General features: G+C 42.6%; 1 protein-coding gene across 2 annotated transcripts in view; it reads right to left on the bottom strand.

Annotated features, from left to right (window-relative positions):
* IREG3 (iron-regulated protein 3) overlaps positions 1 to 12,789 on the bottom strand; it is a 36,912-nt gene extending 24,123 nt beyond the window's left edge. For both annotated transcript variants that reach the window (XM_086824149.1, XM_086824150.1), the window contains exon 1: positions 12,509 to 12,789. In XM_086824149.1, the coding sequence (XP_086680275.1) occupies positions 12,509 to 12,636 (128 nt within the window). In that variant the 5' untranslated portion in view covers positions 12,637 to 12,789. The remainder of the gene's footprint in view (positions 1 to 12,508) is intronic.
* Between the last annotated feature and the right edge of the window lie 4,174 nt (positions 12,790 to 16,963).

Genomic DNA, 16,963 nt, shown 5'->3' with positions numbered 1-16,963 from the left:
GTAAACGTTGCCCTGTACTCAGCTTCATAGCTAGAAGTGGCCACAATGGCTTGCTTCTTGCTGAGCCATGATATACATGAATTCCACATGAATCACCAAGGCGAAAGCAAAAACCACTCATGGACACTCGTGTGTAACAACATCCAGTCCAGTCTGAGTGTGTAATGCATGTAGCTGTGATTTACCCTCCTTGGGATAAAATAACCCAAAGTGCTTGGTGCCCTTTAGATAACGGAACACCCGTTTGACAGACTACCAATGCTTTGTGCTTGAGCTATGCATAAATCTATTGAATATTGAGACCACATACTGAATGTCAAGCTTGGTGTTACACAAAAAGATAAGGCATCCAACAGCTTCTTGATACAAGCCAGCATCAAAAGAGTCACCTGCATCTTCAAGACTTAGTCATGACCTGGCTCCATAGGTGTAGCCACAGGTTTACACTCTTCAAGATTGAACCTCTTCAACAATATATCTATGTATTTCCTCTCCAGCATAACAATACCATCATTATGCTACCAAAACTCAATGTCCAAATAATAGTGCAACGGTCCAAGATCTGACATCTCAAAAGACTTCTCTAAATCAACTATAAAAACTGAAATATGATCATTATTAGGAACAGTGAGCAGTATGTCATCAACGTGTAACACGATGACCAATAAAACATCCTTAGTCCCCTTAATATAGAGAGTACTGTCGGTTGGGTTGTTGTAAAAACCCTGTGCAACCAAGTATGCATGTATTTTTCATACCATGCTCTGGAAGCCTGCTTAAGACCATATAAAGCTTTCTTCAATCTGCATGCTTTTGATTCTTGACTTTTCTGAACAAAACTACGAGGCTGAGATCATAGACCTCCTCATGCAAATCTCCATGCAAGAAAGCAGTTTTGATATCCAACTGCCGTACATTCCAACCTTTATGTGCTGCAAATGCAATGATAGTCCGCATGATAGTCATATGACATGTGGGCGCAAAGGTTTCACCATAGTCAATGTCTTTCTCTTGTGCATAACCCTTTACAACAAGCCTAGCTTTGTATCGCTCAACACTACCATCCGCTTTACATTTGAGCTTATAAACCCATTTCGTACCAATGGCCTTCCTACCAAGAGACAAGTCTACCAAATCCCAAGTATCATTTTTTTGTATAAAATCATACTCAGATCTTATGGCTCTGCCAAGGGTCGACAGTTCATAATCCTTTTTGACATGGGCAGTCCTGAGGACGCCATCTCTCCCCAGTTGGCTACCAACATGAGCTGTACCTTAGTGCCCTATCATTTGGAGGTAGATGGGTTTACACCTGGTCTCCGCACCCACATCTCTCAGAAGGCGCAGCAGTTTTCTTTTCAAGTTCAAAAGGCCTCCTTCCAGCGAGAATTCATTCTCTCTCCTCTTTTGGGATGTGACATGATCTTAGGAATCCAGTGGTTTCGTCAGTATGAACCTATTCCCAATTGGGGGCAGGACACCTTTATTATCTCTAAAGGTTTTCCTGAGCCTGTCATGATTCGGGGGGAAAGGAGCATTCTTGGCGTTCCTATGATTTCTCATCTCCAGGCCCGACGAGCTATGTGCAAGGGAGCAAAAGGAGCATTAATTTATGCTCAGACAGCTTCTATCTCATCAATAACCACTGTCTCATCATCTTCAGTCCCTCAGTTAGCAGATCTCCTTTCTCATTCAGACATTTTTAAGGATAATCTCCTTTCTCATTCAGACATTTTTAAGGATGATCTCCTACCCAGTATCCCACAGTTAGCAGAACCTCCTAGCAAGTTTCCCTCTTGTCTTTCCAAGACTTTCAAGGGCAAGCTAGAACAACAGTCAGTTCTCAAACATTTGATACATGTTCCTTATGGACACATTTTCACAGTCACCACAGACCACCAAGCACTTAAGTGGCTCCCGACGATGCCAAGTGCCCAGTGGAGTGCTCAGCACACTAGACAGGGTCAGCTCTTCCAACAAGTTGGAGGAATGATTAAGTACATCCCTGGTCAGCATAACCCAGTAGCAGATGTTCTTAGTAGAAAGACCAGCATCCCGACTAGTCAGGAGTCTACCATTCTCAACATCTCTGAAAAAGACTTAGAAGATCAGTATGTCGATTCCGCAGAGTTTGGTACTCAACCCAGTTTGACTCTCAATTTTGAGCCTGGCCATCATTCAGTTCACAGACAGGCTGTAAGTTTAGACGAGATATCCACTTCAAGGAAGGGGATGGGATCTCTCAGTGCATCATGAAACAAAGATTGAAACAAGTGGGCAAACATTGTCCCAAGCTTTCATTCCGTAGTTTTGGCCCTTTTCCAATAGTCAAAAAGTTAAGTGATGTCTCCATGAGGTTAAAATTGCCTACCAGTTGGACAATGCATGATGTTTTCCATGTTTCTTGGCTAAAACCATATGTTGGTCCAGAAGTGTTTGATGTTTCAGATGAACAACAGCCAGACGTGGTAGACGAAGCAGAAATTATTGAGCCTGAGCAGATCCTTCTTCATCGATGGAAGCATGGTTCCGGTCGACGGATACGTCAATTCTATACGAAATTCCGAGATCGAGGCACCCACGAAGCCGTATGGCTCGACGAGGAATTCTTCCAGGAGTACCCCCAGTTGTTGGCGGACTACTTGGAAGCCATGAACCTGCCGCCAAGCTAAGCAGGAGGGAATGTCACATGCACTCTGCACTCAGTGCATGGTGACAAGATGGCTCATCATCAGCAGTGCAACAGTTGTACAGTATTAGAACCCAGTAGGATAATATTTGTCATACGCCGTGACCCCATTGTACATCCTCAGTCCAGGATAAGTCAGGCACGAGCTACGTAGGTCATTCCTCAGCCTTAGCGGGTCAGTCAGTCAGTCAAGTCCCTTAACCCACTTGGAGAGAATCATTCATGCATGTAAAGTCAGTAGAAGCCTTAGGGTTTGCATCAAAAAGCACTCTGCATCCTGCATAATATGCATTCATATGCCTGTGCATCATTTAGAACATCCTAGAAGCCTTAGGGAATTTAGTAGGATTAATCTGGTATTTTTTTCATATTTTTTGGTATTTATTTAGCATTTATTGTCATTTATAAATATAAACTTTATTAAATAAATGACCAGCCAACTTGACCAGCCTCTAGTTAGTATAAATAGGCTTGCATAGGGCTTAGTTTCTCATTGAGTCTTCAGTGTGCTAAGAGCTTTCCTCCTCAGCCCTAGGAGTTCCCTTGCCTTCAGCACTAGACTAGTCTCATCCAGCCCTTGGAGTGCTTGAGTTTGCTTCAGCCAACCTTGGTTCTCCAACGCATGCATCTTCAGCAGCCCTACAGCCATAAGTGCATCACATCAGCCCCAAATCAGCATAAGATACCTGCGTTTTCTGCATGTGAACAGTCGCCTACTTTCAGCATCTATTCAAGCCAGAATTCAGTCTACAGCCCTGCGTTTTCTGTCCAGCATCAGCATTCAGCTTGCGTTTTCTGTCCAGCATCAGCATTCAGCCTGCGTTTCAGTCCAGCATCATCCCTACAGGTCTGCGTTTCAGTCTACAGCAGTTCTCAGCCCTGAATCATCAGTTTACATTAGTATCTAGCCTTCAGTACATCATCCAGTCATACACCAGCCCTCTGCTGAAGGTAACACAACATTCATAAGCATTTACAGCATTCTAACATAGCTTAGAGCAGTCCACCATCTCCTTTTCTCAGCCTCAGGTGTGCAGCCCTTCCTCATGTCCTTGGGAAGAGTGCATAGGCTCGAGATCAAATCATCGAGGTGTTTCTACAGCCATGTAAAGCTCAGCCAAGCTTCTGATCCTCCGAGATCTTGCGTTTGGCTTATCTACAATCCACGGTCATTCTCTCTAAAGAAATAAAGCAAATACTATCTCGTTATCGGGATAGGGGGCCCTTCAGTGGGTAATTCGGGACCCAATCTGGTGTACAGTTCTCATATCCCTCTCTCTCATATCTCTTTAAAGTTTGAAGTATTAAAGTGGATTGCTAAACTCACGAAACTCAAGATAGAGAAGACGGTGTGAGCATTTGTGTGACAGGATCTTCCAATACAAAGACTTCCGCTGCATATCACAACAGTCCCAGAATTCACCACAACAACAACACGCAGGTGGAAGAGGCCAATTCAGAGGCAGGGGGAGTCAAAGAGGTTGTAGAAATTAGCAAAGGCAGTATAATGATACACGTGGATGCTTTTACTGTGGTAAGCCTGGATATGTGCATGCAGATATAAGAAGCACACTGACATGCAAAATGGAAAATTGCAGCAAAACAACTATGCATCCTCGAGCAAAAACAATGAGGATAATGAAAGGTTGTTTGTTATGCAGCATGTCGTTAATGCCATGTCTGAAAATGTTGAAGCAGCACATAAAGATGATGTATGGTACGTTGATTCAGGTGCTTCGAACCACATGACAAGTCATGGAGAGTGGTTCAAGGAGATGAAAAACCTTGAAAGACCAGGTTTTGTGGAAACAGGGGATGACACTGCTCATCCAATTGCCCATGTTGGAGATGTGCCATTGTCTATGCAGGATGGCAAAGTGAAGTACCTTACAGATGTACTTCATGTTCCGCACATAACAAAGAGTCTGGTTTCAGTTGGCCAGATGATTAAGCAAGGTTTGCAGGTTCGGTTTAACCCTGATGGTTGTTATGTTGAAGACTTTAAAGACAAGTGCAGGTTGGTTGCAAAAGGTAACAGAGTGGGCAGAATGTTTACATTGAATGTAAACATGCCTGAAGTGAGTGCTGCGATATTTGCAAATGATTCCAAATGGTTCAGGAATTGTTACAGACACAGACATTTGGCATAAAAGAATTGGACATGTAAATGTGCAGAGAATGAAGTCTATGCAAACTAAAGGAATTGTGACAAGACTGCCAAAGTTTAAAGTTGAAGGTATGCAGAAAATATGTGAAGCATGCCAATTTGGAAAGCAAACAAAGCATGTATTTCCACGTGACAGAAATGTGAGCAGAAATGCACTAGATGTTGTGCATTCAGATGTATGGGGTCCTACGAAGACCATGTCTATGGGAGGCTGCAGGTATTATGTGACATTTATTGATGACCACACAAGGAAAGTGTGGGTATACTTCATGAAGGAGAAGGGTGAGGTGTTCACTCATTTTCAGAATTTCAGAGTTATGGTTGAAAAGCAAACAGGGAAATATGTAAAGTGCCTAAGGTCAGATGGAGGGAGAGAGTACTTCTCCAATGAGTTCTCTGAATTTTTGAAGAAGAATGATATTCGGAGAAAGTTTACATGCAGCTACACTCCGCAGCAAAATGGAGTTGCTGAGCGGAAAAACAGGCACATTGCTGAGATTGCGCGAGCATTGATGGGAGAGAAGAATATGCCGCATAGCTATTGAACCGAGGCTGTTTTTACAGCACACATCATGAACAGGACAACTGCAGCCATACATGATGTAACTCCAAACGAGAGGTTTACTGGCAGAAAACTTGATTTGTCTCATCTAAAAGTGGATGCATTGCATATGTGCATGTGCCAGATGAGCTGAGAACTAAGCTGGATCCAAAAGCTGAAAAATGTGTGTTTATTGGGTATTCCCTTGAGCAAAAGGGATACAGGTGTTATAACCCTGCTACACGTGAGTTGAGGGTAAGCAGGGATGTTTTTTTTTATGAGATGAGCAGCTGGTATGCTGCTAAAAAAGAAACTGTTGGGGCTGATGTGAGTGGAAATGTGGTTGCACAGAATGCAAGTCAGCAATCACAGTCTTTGAGTGGACCAGGAGAGTCCTCATCTAGTGATTCAGTTGATAGATCATGGAGTGGCAGGCTGCGTCATAATACCAGTCCTACAAATGTGATTAGTACATCACATAAAGGCAAAGAGAAAGTGGTTGAGCCCCTTAGTATGCCTGACATTTTTGCAGGGCATTCTCATGTTGATGGAGAGTCTCGTGGCTCAGAGATGAGCCTTGATGAGGATCTTGGGATACCAACTATGAGAACACCTGGTGTAAAGAAGGCTATGGAAGCCATGAATGCAAAGCTACGAAGATCTGGGAGAGTGAAGAATCCTGTGCAGAGGTTTACCTATGATGGTTATGTGGCACATCACTGTGCATACATGGCAAAAGTTGTACAGGTTGTAGAGTCCACATGCATTGATGAGGTTGTTGGAAATGTGTGTTGGGAGAAAGCTATGGATGAGGAGATGGATGCACTATATGGAAATGAGACTTGGGATTTAGTGCAATTGCCTGAAGGCAAGAAAGCCATTGGATGCAAGTGGGTGTACAAAGTAAAACATAACAGTGATGGAAGCATAAGCAGGTACAAGGCTAGATTGGTAGCCAAAGGATATGCACAGACATATGGCATTGATTATGAGGAAACTTTTAGCCCAGTTGCCAAGATGGCAACAGTGAGAGTTATGATAGCAGTGGCTGCGTCAAAGCAATGGTCTTTACATCAAATGGATGTAAAGAATGCATTCTTGCATGGGGATTTGCAGGAAGAGATGTATATGTTACAGCTACCTGGTTATGAGGATGTGAGTCACCCCGAGCATGTTTGCAGGTTGAAGAAAGCCTTGTATGGCTTAAAACAAGCACCAAGAGCATGGTCTAACAAGATTTCTGAATATCTTGTCACTATTGGCTTTCATGTAGCCAATGCAGATTTCTCGCTGTATATGAGACACAGTGATAGAGGGGTTGTGCTTGTTGTCATCTATGTAGATGACCTGATCATTACGGGGGACCATGATGCAGTGATCTTTGATGTAAAGATCTTGCTTAGATAGAAGTTTGAGATGAAGGATCTTGGGGAGCTCAGATATTTCTTGGGCATTGAGGTGATTAGGTCACCACATGGTATTGGATTACTGCAGAGACAGTATGGCTTGGACATGTTGTCCAAGTATGGTATGACAGGCTGTAAGCCTATCGCAGTGCCATTGGATCAGAATGGCAAGTTGAGTGCAGATTCAGGAGACATTTTGGAGGATCCTACTATGTATAGGCGCATAGTAGGAAGCTTGATCTACATGACGATCACCAAGCCAGATTTGAGCTATGCTGTTGGGTTGGTGAGTCAGTTTATGCAGGTTCCTCGGAAGCCGCATTTGGATGCATTGAGACGCATACTGAGGTATGTGAGGTCTACTTTGCATTGTGGACTATTTTATGAAACTGGGACAGAGATATGTGTACATGGGTACACAGATGCTAATTGGGCTGGTAGTATCTCAGATAGAAGATCTACTAGTGGCTTCATGTTTTCTTTGGGGAGTGCTGCTGTGACTTGGAGCAGCAAGAAGCAGCCTACGGTTGCTCTATCCAGTTCAGAGGCCGAGTACAGAGATGCTGCTATGGCAGCATGTGAGGTAGCTTGGTTGAGAAAGCTACTTACACATTTGGGTCTATCAGTGGATAGACAAGTTGTCATTTTCTGTGACAACATTAGCAGTATACAGTTGGCCAGGAACCCAGTTTTTCATGCTCACACGAGGCATATAGAGGTCCACTACCATTTTGTCAGAGAGAAGGTTTTGGCAGGAGTCGTTGACCTTGTTTATGTCAGCACACAGGATCAGGTCGCTAACATCTTTACCAAAGCATTGGGTACAGAGAAGCTCCGCAGATTCACGGCTTTGCTTTGTGTACATGAGATAGAGTTGAGCTCGAGGGGGAGTGTTGAGATATCGAGCTCATCTAGTGAGGCGGTGGACACTCATGACCCGCCTGGGGGATAGGCCCCACACTTACACCACTGGCATGGTTGGTGAGATCATGGGTGATATGCGGCCAGTGGGATGACAGGCTGTGTGACGGCCATTCTAGAGACTGGCATAGTTATAGCGCCAGCTCATTTAGTTGGGTTCACACTATAGAGAACCCTAGTATGTATTTGGTTGAGTACCTTTTCATATCGTGTGTACTCTTATCTTTGTATATGGTGTGTTGAGTGTTGTGTGAAGAAGAAGAAGATTTTCAACAACTCACCTGTGTTCTCTTTTAGGGTTTTGTGAGTGTGTGTGTGCTTGCAAGAGCTCAAGCTCTCTTCTCCCCTGCATCTTTTCATGTTCCATGAGTAGAATCAGATCCCAAGAATCAGCAATAGATAAAAGATCCATGTGAAAGGATCAGACTGCAAAGGGCAAAACACCCTCCTTGTTCTGCAAATACTGCAAAGAACACAAGCTCGGACAAAATAAACTCTGCTCAGGATCTCTGAAAAGATCACTGCTCTCCTCTAGAAAACTGGAAACTCCTGTCACAGAAGAAAGTCTCCACAAATACAAAACAGCTCCCGAAACTGATCCTCAAGTGAAGTAGCTGGAGAAAGGCCCCCTCTGAGTGTAGAAAACTCTTGTGGGAAGCAAAACGCAGCCAAAACACTGCTATCCACCAAAAATAGCACTCCACCGCCAAAAGAAGGCAAGGAACATGAAGAAACCGGGAAACCGTGTAGGCCAGGAACAAAACACAGGTATAGATGCTCCAAAATCAGCAAAATGCTGGCTGAAATCTGAAATTCAGAATCCTCCTCAAGTACCAAACTGCCTCCAAAGCCATAATCCAAACAAGAAACCCCGTTTGCAAGTGATCTATGTCCACTAGAGAAGAAAACGCAGCCAAACAAGGGCTACAAACCTGAAAATTCAGGTCAACTAGTGTCCACACCTCCTATGAGGAAAAACGCTGAAGAGAAGGTACCTTCGGGTCCAACAGATGAAGCCCAAGTGAAGGAAGAGCTACCAGCAAAATCGGTTCAGAAAAACGCAACAACCATGGCTGCAAATCTGAAAACGCAGGGGCTGAATATGGAAATGCTGAAGCCTCAGATCAAGAACTGCTGCAGAGAACAATCAGGGGGTGGGAGGGATGGCACAAGATAACCAGAAAGGATAGATAGGCAAAAGGGAGCCCAGAGAGCTCCAAGATCAGGGCTGGGAAAGCAAGCCCAAACAGGCCAAAAACCGCAGCCTATTTGGGACAGCTATGTTGCTATCCAGTCCTGAAAAAAAACACCTGAGAACCCCTGGAAGGTGCCACCAAGATGGGCAGGTATGCTGTCCAGAAAAAAAAACACCCTTGTCAGGCTGCCAAGAAGCTGCAAACTGATGCCCTGAAGAGAGGAAACTACAGCCCACTGAATGGGTATCAATCAGCCCTTGAAGAAACGCAAGCTTCAACGCATGAACACAAAAACACATATCTGTCCATGGGCGGAAAAACGCAGATATGAAGAGGTAGAGGAGGGAGCATCCAACGGTGAAAATCACCGGCGCTCTGATACCATGATAGAATGTGCAGCGGAAGAAGGGAAAGTGGAAACACATGAGAGAGAGAGAGAGAGAGAGAGAGAGAGAGAGAGAGAGAAAGATGGAGAGGAAACACAGGTGAGAACCTGCTCTCAATATCATCACCAAAAGGAATACATGTCCCGAGCAAGAGGGGAGAACCTCGTAAGTGAGGGACTGCAGCTAGACAAGCTAGGCAAGCAATGAATATGTGAGGAAGGCATGCTGCCTATATATACTACTACATGTAGGCAGTTGACTGGAGCAAAAGACCTCCACGACTGGGAAAAATACCCAGGACAATAATGGGGAATAAATATGGGTAAAATATGAGTGAGGGGTGACCAGCCCCTCTGACTAACATGGTCAGCCCTAGAGGCTAAAATAGGACACCAAATAGGAAGCCAGCAAGTAGGGGATAATGTCTAACAATGACACATCCCAAAAAAAAAAAATTTGATCATGAAAAACTCCACCTTTTGAGGGTGAAGCCGCAAATTATGGGCATCAATCAACCGCAAGGCCGTCCCCACATGCTCATCTTTAGTCTTGCTAAAGACCAAGATATCATCCAAGAAGATCCAAGAAGACAATGATCAATATCCCAAGGAAAGGCTGGAAGATCCGGCACATCATCCTACTGAAGATAGTTGGGGCATTCGTTAACAAAAATGGCATCACAAGAAACTCGAACAAACCAAACAAAGTCCAAAAAGATATTTTTTGAATATCATTCCGATGTATGTGAACTTGATGGTATCCAGATTTCAGTTCCAACTTGCTAAACCACTTCGCTCCTGCGAGCTTGTCCAACAAGTCATCAATGCAGGGCAGCAGGAGCTTGTTTTTAACAATGAGCTTGTTGAGCGCACGGTGCTCCACACACAAATGCATAATCCTGTCCTTCTTGACCAAGAGGACTGGAGCTCCAAATGGCAAGGAGCTCAGACGGACCAAGCCTTTGGCCAACATTTCCTCCAGTAGTTGAAGCCATCTCACAGGTCCAGTTGGTTACGACTTCTCTATCGATCTTCCCGTTGAATTGGGAGGCTTCGGAAGCTTCATTAATTGAGCTCGTTCCTCACGAGGCATGGAAGAAGAACTCGGCAAACCAGTAGTCCCCCCAACGTCGAGCCGGTAAAGGAAAGCGGGAACTATCCGAAGAATGTAGTGGTGATGGAGAATGATGACTTCTAGATTGGGAACAAAGCTCATCCAGTACATCCTTGCTTACATCCAAAGGAGTGAAGAATCCTCATCCATAAAGTTTTGCCACTTCGTCCTCCTATCGACTATGGGTAGGTGTAGAATGATGACTTCTAGATTGGGAGCGAAGCTCATCCAATACATCCTTGCCTGCATCCAAAGGAGTGAAAAATCCTCATCCCAAATGTTTTTGCCACTTAGTCCTCAAAATCGTCGACAACACTTGCTCTAAAGCACGGGCCCTTGTAGATTCCAAATTTGGAATACTAGGTGCTCGAGTTGCCGACTCCATCCCATCGAGATGAGCAGATATAGCCTCTAATTTAGCCACATGCATGTCCATGGATGCCTTCATGCCAAGAAGCAAATCAGTGAGTTGTGAATCCATGACAAATATCTAGTGATCAAGGACCAGGTGAGGGATTTCACCCCTGTGCAATGACGTAAGGGTTTGGTGGGGTAGGAAAGCACAATATATCTTAAAAATAACCCAGGTACAATGAGGAGAACCCAAATATTCACTTTTTCCAAACATGAACGCACATGGGTGCCACAAAAGAAAAGAAATTTGCAGGTTTCCTAGGTTTACCAACTGTAGAACACTTGCGCCTATGTGCTAGGGTTTTCCAGCTATAGAAAGAAGAGGTCCATGGAATCACACATACAGCACACAACAGTCCTAAACTATTGCTTTGTATTAGATATAAAAGGAAGTAATACAACTCAAATTCAAGTACAAAATGTGGCTGAGGATGAAGATGTCAAATCCAGCCCTATGACCTACTGTTCACTCTTGGCTAGCACTTCGCCTACAGAGAAATGCTCCATGAAGTAAAGCGCTAAGGAAAGCAAATATATATATGCACCAATGCTCCTAGTCGGCCACCATTACTGTTGTCGGCTATGTAGGAATTATGGAGGATAAGCATGAGATCCATTCATGATTATCAAGAGAAGGAAAGAGAGAACACAGACAACACGCATTATCAAATGAGAGGAGTACATGGCCTTTTTATAGGAGTTTAGGGAGGAGAAATGGCATAAGCAATGATGTCAGAGACCACCAAATCAAATAATATCCACCTCCTACATCTTCTCCACGTTTTTATGCTTTATGGCTACTTTTTGACCTCATAGATACATGTGTATACATGTACATACCATGATTTTTGACCTTGGCTTTGTACCATAAAATATATGTGACATTTCAAGCTAAGGTAGGGACAAGAGAAGGCTTAGTAAATGTGCTTCACCAAAGAGCACTTACAACAAGGATAAACAGTAGAAATAACCATAGGAAAATAGCTCATGTTTGGGACATTATTTCTAACAGGCCACCTATACCCGATTGCCATGTCATCACTATCATATCATCATTGCCATGTCATCATCTACGATGTCAGACTCTTCCTGTCAACTACTATTTGATGTCTGGTTGTGCCCCGCATACTCGTAGGTGTGTCACACCCAAACCTCTTCCTTTGGAACATAAGATCATTATTGATCTTATGAGTTTGGATCCCCCTCATGTCCGTCACTAGACGAGATTTACGGCAGCTCTTTAGACTTGTTATGCTTTGACATACCAGCATTCATTGTCCATCGTGTTTTCATAGCACACTTGACAGTTTCCGTGTTTCCGTGTTTCATGTCTTTCAGTTTTCACTTACATTGGCCAAATTGAACATACATGACCTCGAGCCCCGAAGAAATGTTGGGCTGGATCTTGCAGTTTCAGCCAATTTTTCATTTACACAATGGTCTGTTTAGGTATACAAATATTGTATCATCATTGGTCTCATGGGCCGCTTTGCCTTCTGGAGGCTCTAATAAATCTCTCTCTCTCTCTCTCTCTCTCTCTCTCAAGTCAATGGAGTTCTCGTCTTGTAAAAACTCTCTCTCTCTCTCTCTCTCTCTCTCTCTCTCTCTCTCACACACACACACACACCCCTTGACAAAACCAATGCCAGCACAGAAAGAGAGAGCTATGCCACACCTGGAAACGTGTAAAAAATTCCGGAACTTCCGGCGGTTGGACAACTGCAGGTGAAGAGACCACCATCGCTGCTGCTGCCTCCTTGAAGCATAGACGCTTACACTGGCCTTTGAGAAGACAATCTCCATGGCACCACCGACTACCCTTCGCTTGCCTTTCGATGTCTTCTAATGAAATGGCATAGCAGACCAAAGCTGGTTACTGATTATGGAGCGTCCACGTAGTATAGTTACTCGGTGGTGTGCATGAAGACAAGACTCAAGACTAGACATTCTGCAATTGGCTTGCTCTTGGGAGAGGGGGAGTAATTTTTTCTTAGGAGTGATATTTTTATATGTCCAAATTGAATTTAAAAAACAGACAAATAAGACAAATAGTGTATTTTTATCGGCCAGAATTGAATTTCTTAACCCTTATTTTAAAGAATAAATTTTGATACATTTTATTTATAAAAGCAACATCATGTGGTATACAATCTCATAATAGTAGCACTAAAATTAACAAGCAAGTTGTCCTTACTTTGATTGGTTTAAAAATTCTTGCCTTGAATTTTTTGAACATAATTAAATCTTTTATTCAATGATTAATACATAAACTATTTTCATAGATTTGAAAAATATTCAAAAACTCATCAAAGAAAAAGTTGAAAGCACTTAGAGATTAAATCACAAATGTAATTTTATTTTTTAATGTCTCACATCTCAAGATAGAAAAGGTATTCCAAATTTTCAATGTCTCAAGCCAAAGCTCATTCCTCGTTTGTAAAGGAGGGAGGTACACACATAATCCTACACTACAAGAAGACTACAAGAAGACATGCCTAAAAAAACATTATGATTTTTCTCTACACGCACACACACACGTGTGTGTGTGTGTGTGTGTGTGTGTGTGTGTATACACACATACATACATTCATACACACGTACACACACACATATATATATACATGCATACATACATACATACATGTGTGTGTGTGTGTGTGTGTGTGTATAGATATATATATACATATATACACACATATATGTATATATACATTCTACATAAATATATACATAGGTATATATGTACACACACACACACACACAGTGCTCCAAGCACTCCAAATCGTATGCCAAACCCCAAGGATTGTCCCCATTATACACATGCGGATCGACCATGATTGTCCCCACATAGTGCAATCACCCCAATGGAAAAAGCATTAGTTACCACGTCAATGAGCTAAAACTTGTTGAGTATATAAGGACTTATTCATACAGTCTTCCTTGGATGCCATCACAAGGCTTGAAGCTAAGTCGAGGACAATAGTCTCAAGGGAATATCCAAGGTTGTTAATAAGCAGAAAGCTCAAGCTTCCACTTCAAAGCAAGTAGCTAAAGAGCCTAAGACGCAACCCTAAATGTTGTAGTAGTCCCTAAAAAGACTAATGAAGCAGAAGCATAGGTCTAAAAGAAGAAGACGTCGAAGACCACATGGAAATGTAAGGGACAACAACATCGTGAGACTACCGAAAGTGGTTCGAACAAGAGCTCTGAAGACATCTCCCTTGTAGAGTAACAAGTTATCTCCTAGTGAAACATGCTCTTCCTAAAGAAAAGAAACCCATTGATTACAAATGTAACAAAGTGTTCTTAGGGTGCACATGCACATACGATGGGCCTAGGCACATGGGCTTAGGGTCTTGGGACTATAAAAGGCATGTGCTCTAGGAGTATTGTACTTTGGATATACTTTTGATACTCATTACACTTACTTTCCATATTCCTTAGTGCTAATCTCTCTAGCTTTTCCTAATCCAATCTAATCCAAGGCTAATCTAAAAGTTTCTTTCTTTCGTTGGTATCAAAACTCTAGGTTTAGATCTTAATACTTTGATTAGGAGATTAATCATTTTTCGGATTACTGTAAACTCAATTTTCTGAAATGCATTTTCTTGATCAGAATTAGTGTTAATCATTTTTGAAATTGATTTTTACACAATTTTGAGATTTGCTAATTTTTTGTTTTGATAAGATTAACAATGAAACTTGTGTTAATTATTTTTTAATTTGTATTAATCACTAATTTCATAATCGTAATCTACTTTACTGTTTGATTTCTTGAACTTCTTGATCTTCTTGATCTTGCTTTTTCTTGCAATTTTCTTGATTTTCAAAATTAGGATTTGTAGAGATTTTAGTAACCAATATTGAGTTATTTTCTTGCACTATCTTGCTTAGAGAGCCTAAAGTTTCAAATATCAATCCTTAAGGCCTTATTTCTTCAAGATTAAACCCTAGGAAGAAGAATGGGAGGTGAAGCCATGATCACCCCGATGAGCTTTGTCCAAAAAATAGCTCTTGTCGATATACTGAGGCTAGTTACAATTTGATGTCCCATAAAACATGATGTTCCCTTGGGAGACCCTCGCTAAAAGAAACCCCTACCATCATTACCACCACTATAACTGTTGGAATTAGGGTTGCAGGAAAGCACACAAAGCTTGGAGAAGAAGAAGCAAGAATGCACACAACACACAGTGTATTAGATTGTGTCAATGTACAAAGATAAGTTAGCCCTGGAATGATAGGCGTATATACAAGCTGGGGGAAAAAACCTCCTAAGGAGGGAAAAAGTGTCCCGGCGGTCCTAAGTGTGTTCACACACATCACTACCTATATATATGGCAACAAATCTCCCCTGGGAGTGATGGTGTGAACGAGAGCTGGCACTCATGTATAGGGAAGTGCCATGCCCGAAGTAGATCAGTCCACAAAGGGGAGCAAGCCCAAAGCTTTGCGGAAAGCTTCAAACTTCTCACGAGGAAGCGCCTTTGTGAAAAGATTGGCAAGGTTGTCCTGTGTTGGCACATATGCCAAGCTGATCTCTCTTGCTGAGAGTCTCTCCCTGACATAGTGATAATGCACCTCAATGTGCTTTGTGTGAGCATGAAAAACTGGGTTTCTCGCAATTGCCAATGCGCTCTGACTGTTAGTGTAGATAGAGGTGGCAGACTCCTGTCCAACACCCAAGTCAGCCACATAAGCCGTCTGAGCCACACACACTTAACCGTAGCTGTGAAAGCTGCCCTGTACTCAGCTTCACAACTAGAAGTGGCCACAGTAGGTTGCTTCTTGCTCAACCAAGATATGCATGAGCTACCGAGCATGAAACAAAAACCACTTGTGGACACTCTTGTGTCATAGCAACCAACCCAATCTGAGTCCGAAAAAGCATGTAAATCTGGCGGCAATGATCTCCCCTTGGGATAAAACAGCCCAAGATGTATGGTGCCACTCAAGTAGCGAAAGATGTGTTTAACTGCCTTCCAATGCTGAGACCCTGGGCTATGCATAAACCTCCTCACCTGTGAGACTGCAAACTGAATGTCCGGCCTTGTAATGCATACATAAATGAGGCAACCAACAGCTGTCTGATAGAGTGTGACATCAAAGTGATCTCCAACATCATGAAGACTCAACTTCAAACCTATCTCCATTGGAGTAGCAATAGGCTTGCAATCTTCAAGGCCAAATCTCCGCAACAATGTCTCAATATACTTTGTCTGACACAAAGCAATACCTCCATCACACTGCTTAAATTGTATCCCCAAATAATGATGCGAATGCCCCAAATCTGAAATCTCAAAAGAGGCATTCAAACCAGCCTTAAAATCAGCAATATGACTCTCATTTGGTCCTGTGAGCAGCATGTCATCGACATAGAGAGCAATGATTAGATGTACATCATCCACACGTTTAATATACAAAGTGCTTTCTGTTGGACTATTCTGAAAACCATGTGCAGTCAAATATGCATGTATCTTTTCATACCAAGCTCATGGAGCTTGCTTCAAATATGCATGTATCTTTTCATACCAAGCTCATGGAGCTTGCTTTAAACCATATAAAGCCTTTTTCAACCTGCACACTTTGTTTTCCTGCCCTCTTTGAACAAAACCACGAGGCTGCGATACATACACCTCCTCATGCAAATCTCCATTCAAGAACGTAGTCTTTATGTCCAACTGATGTACATTCCAACCATTATGAGCTACCAATGCACAAATGCTACGAATGGTAGTCATACGACAAGTGGAAGCAAAGGTCTCATCAAAATCAATGCCCTTTTCTTGAGCATAACCCTTTGCAACAAGTCTAGCCTTATAGCGATCAACACTGCCATCTGGCTTTCGTTTCAACTTAAAAACCCACTTACATCCAATGACCTTTTTACCAATAGGCAAATCACACAAAGACCATGTACCATTCTTCATTATAGCATCATATTCACTTTGCATTGTAGCCAACCAATTTTCTGATTTTTGTGCCTCATCAAATGAAAGAGGTTCTTCCTCTTCACACATACTAGACACAGCCAAAGCATAACAATATGATGCATAAGAGGCATGCTGAAAACCTGAAGCTGAAAACCTGAACGAGTATGACTAGACACAGGTGCATCAATTTTACTATC

Source organism: Cibotium barometz, chromosome 30 (genome assembly GCF_041138505.1).
Source record: "Cibotium barometz isolate CiBa-2024 chromosome 30, ASM4113850v1, whole genome shotgun sequence".
In the NCBI taxonomy this organism is placed as follows: Eukaryota; Viridiplantae; Streptophyta; class Polypodiopsida; order Cyatheales; family Cibotiaceae; genus Cibotium; species Cibotium barometz.
This window is presented reverse-complemented; position numbering and strand designations above follow the sequence as displayed.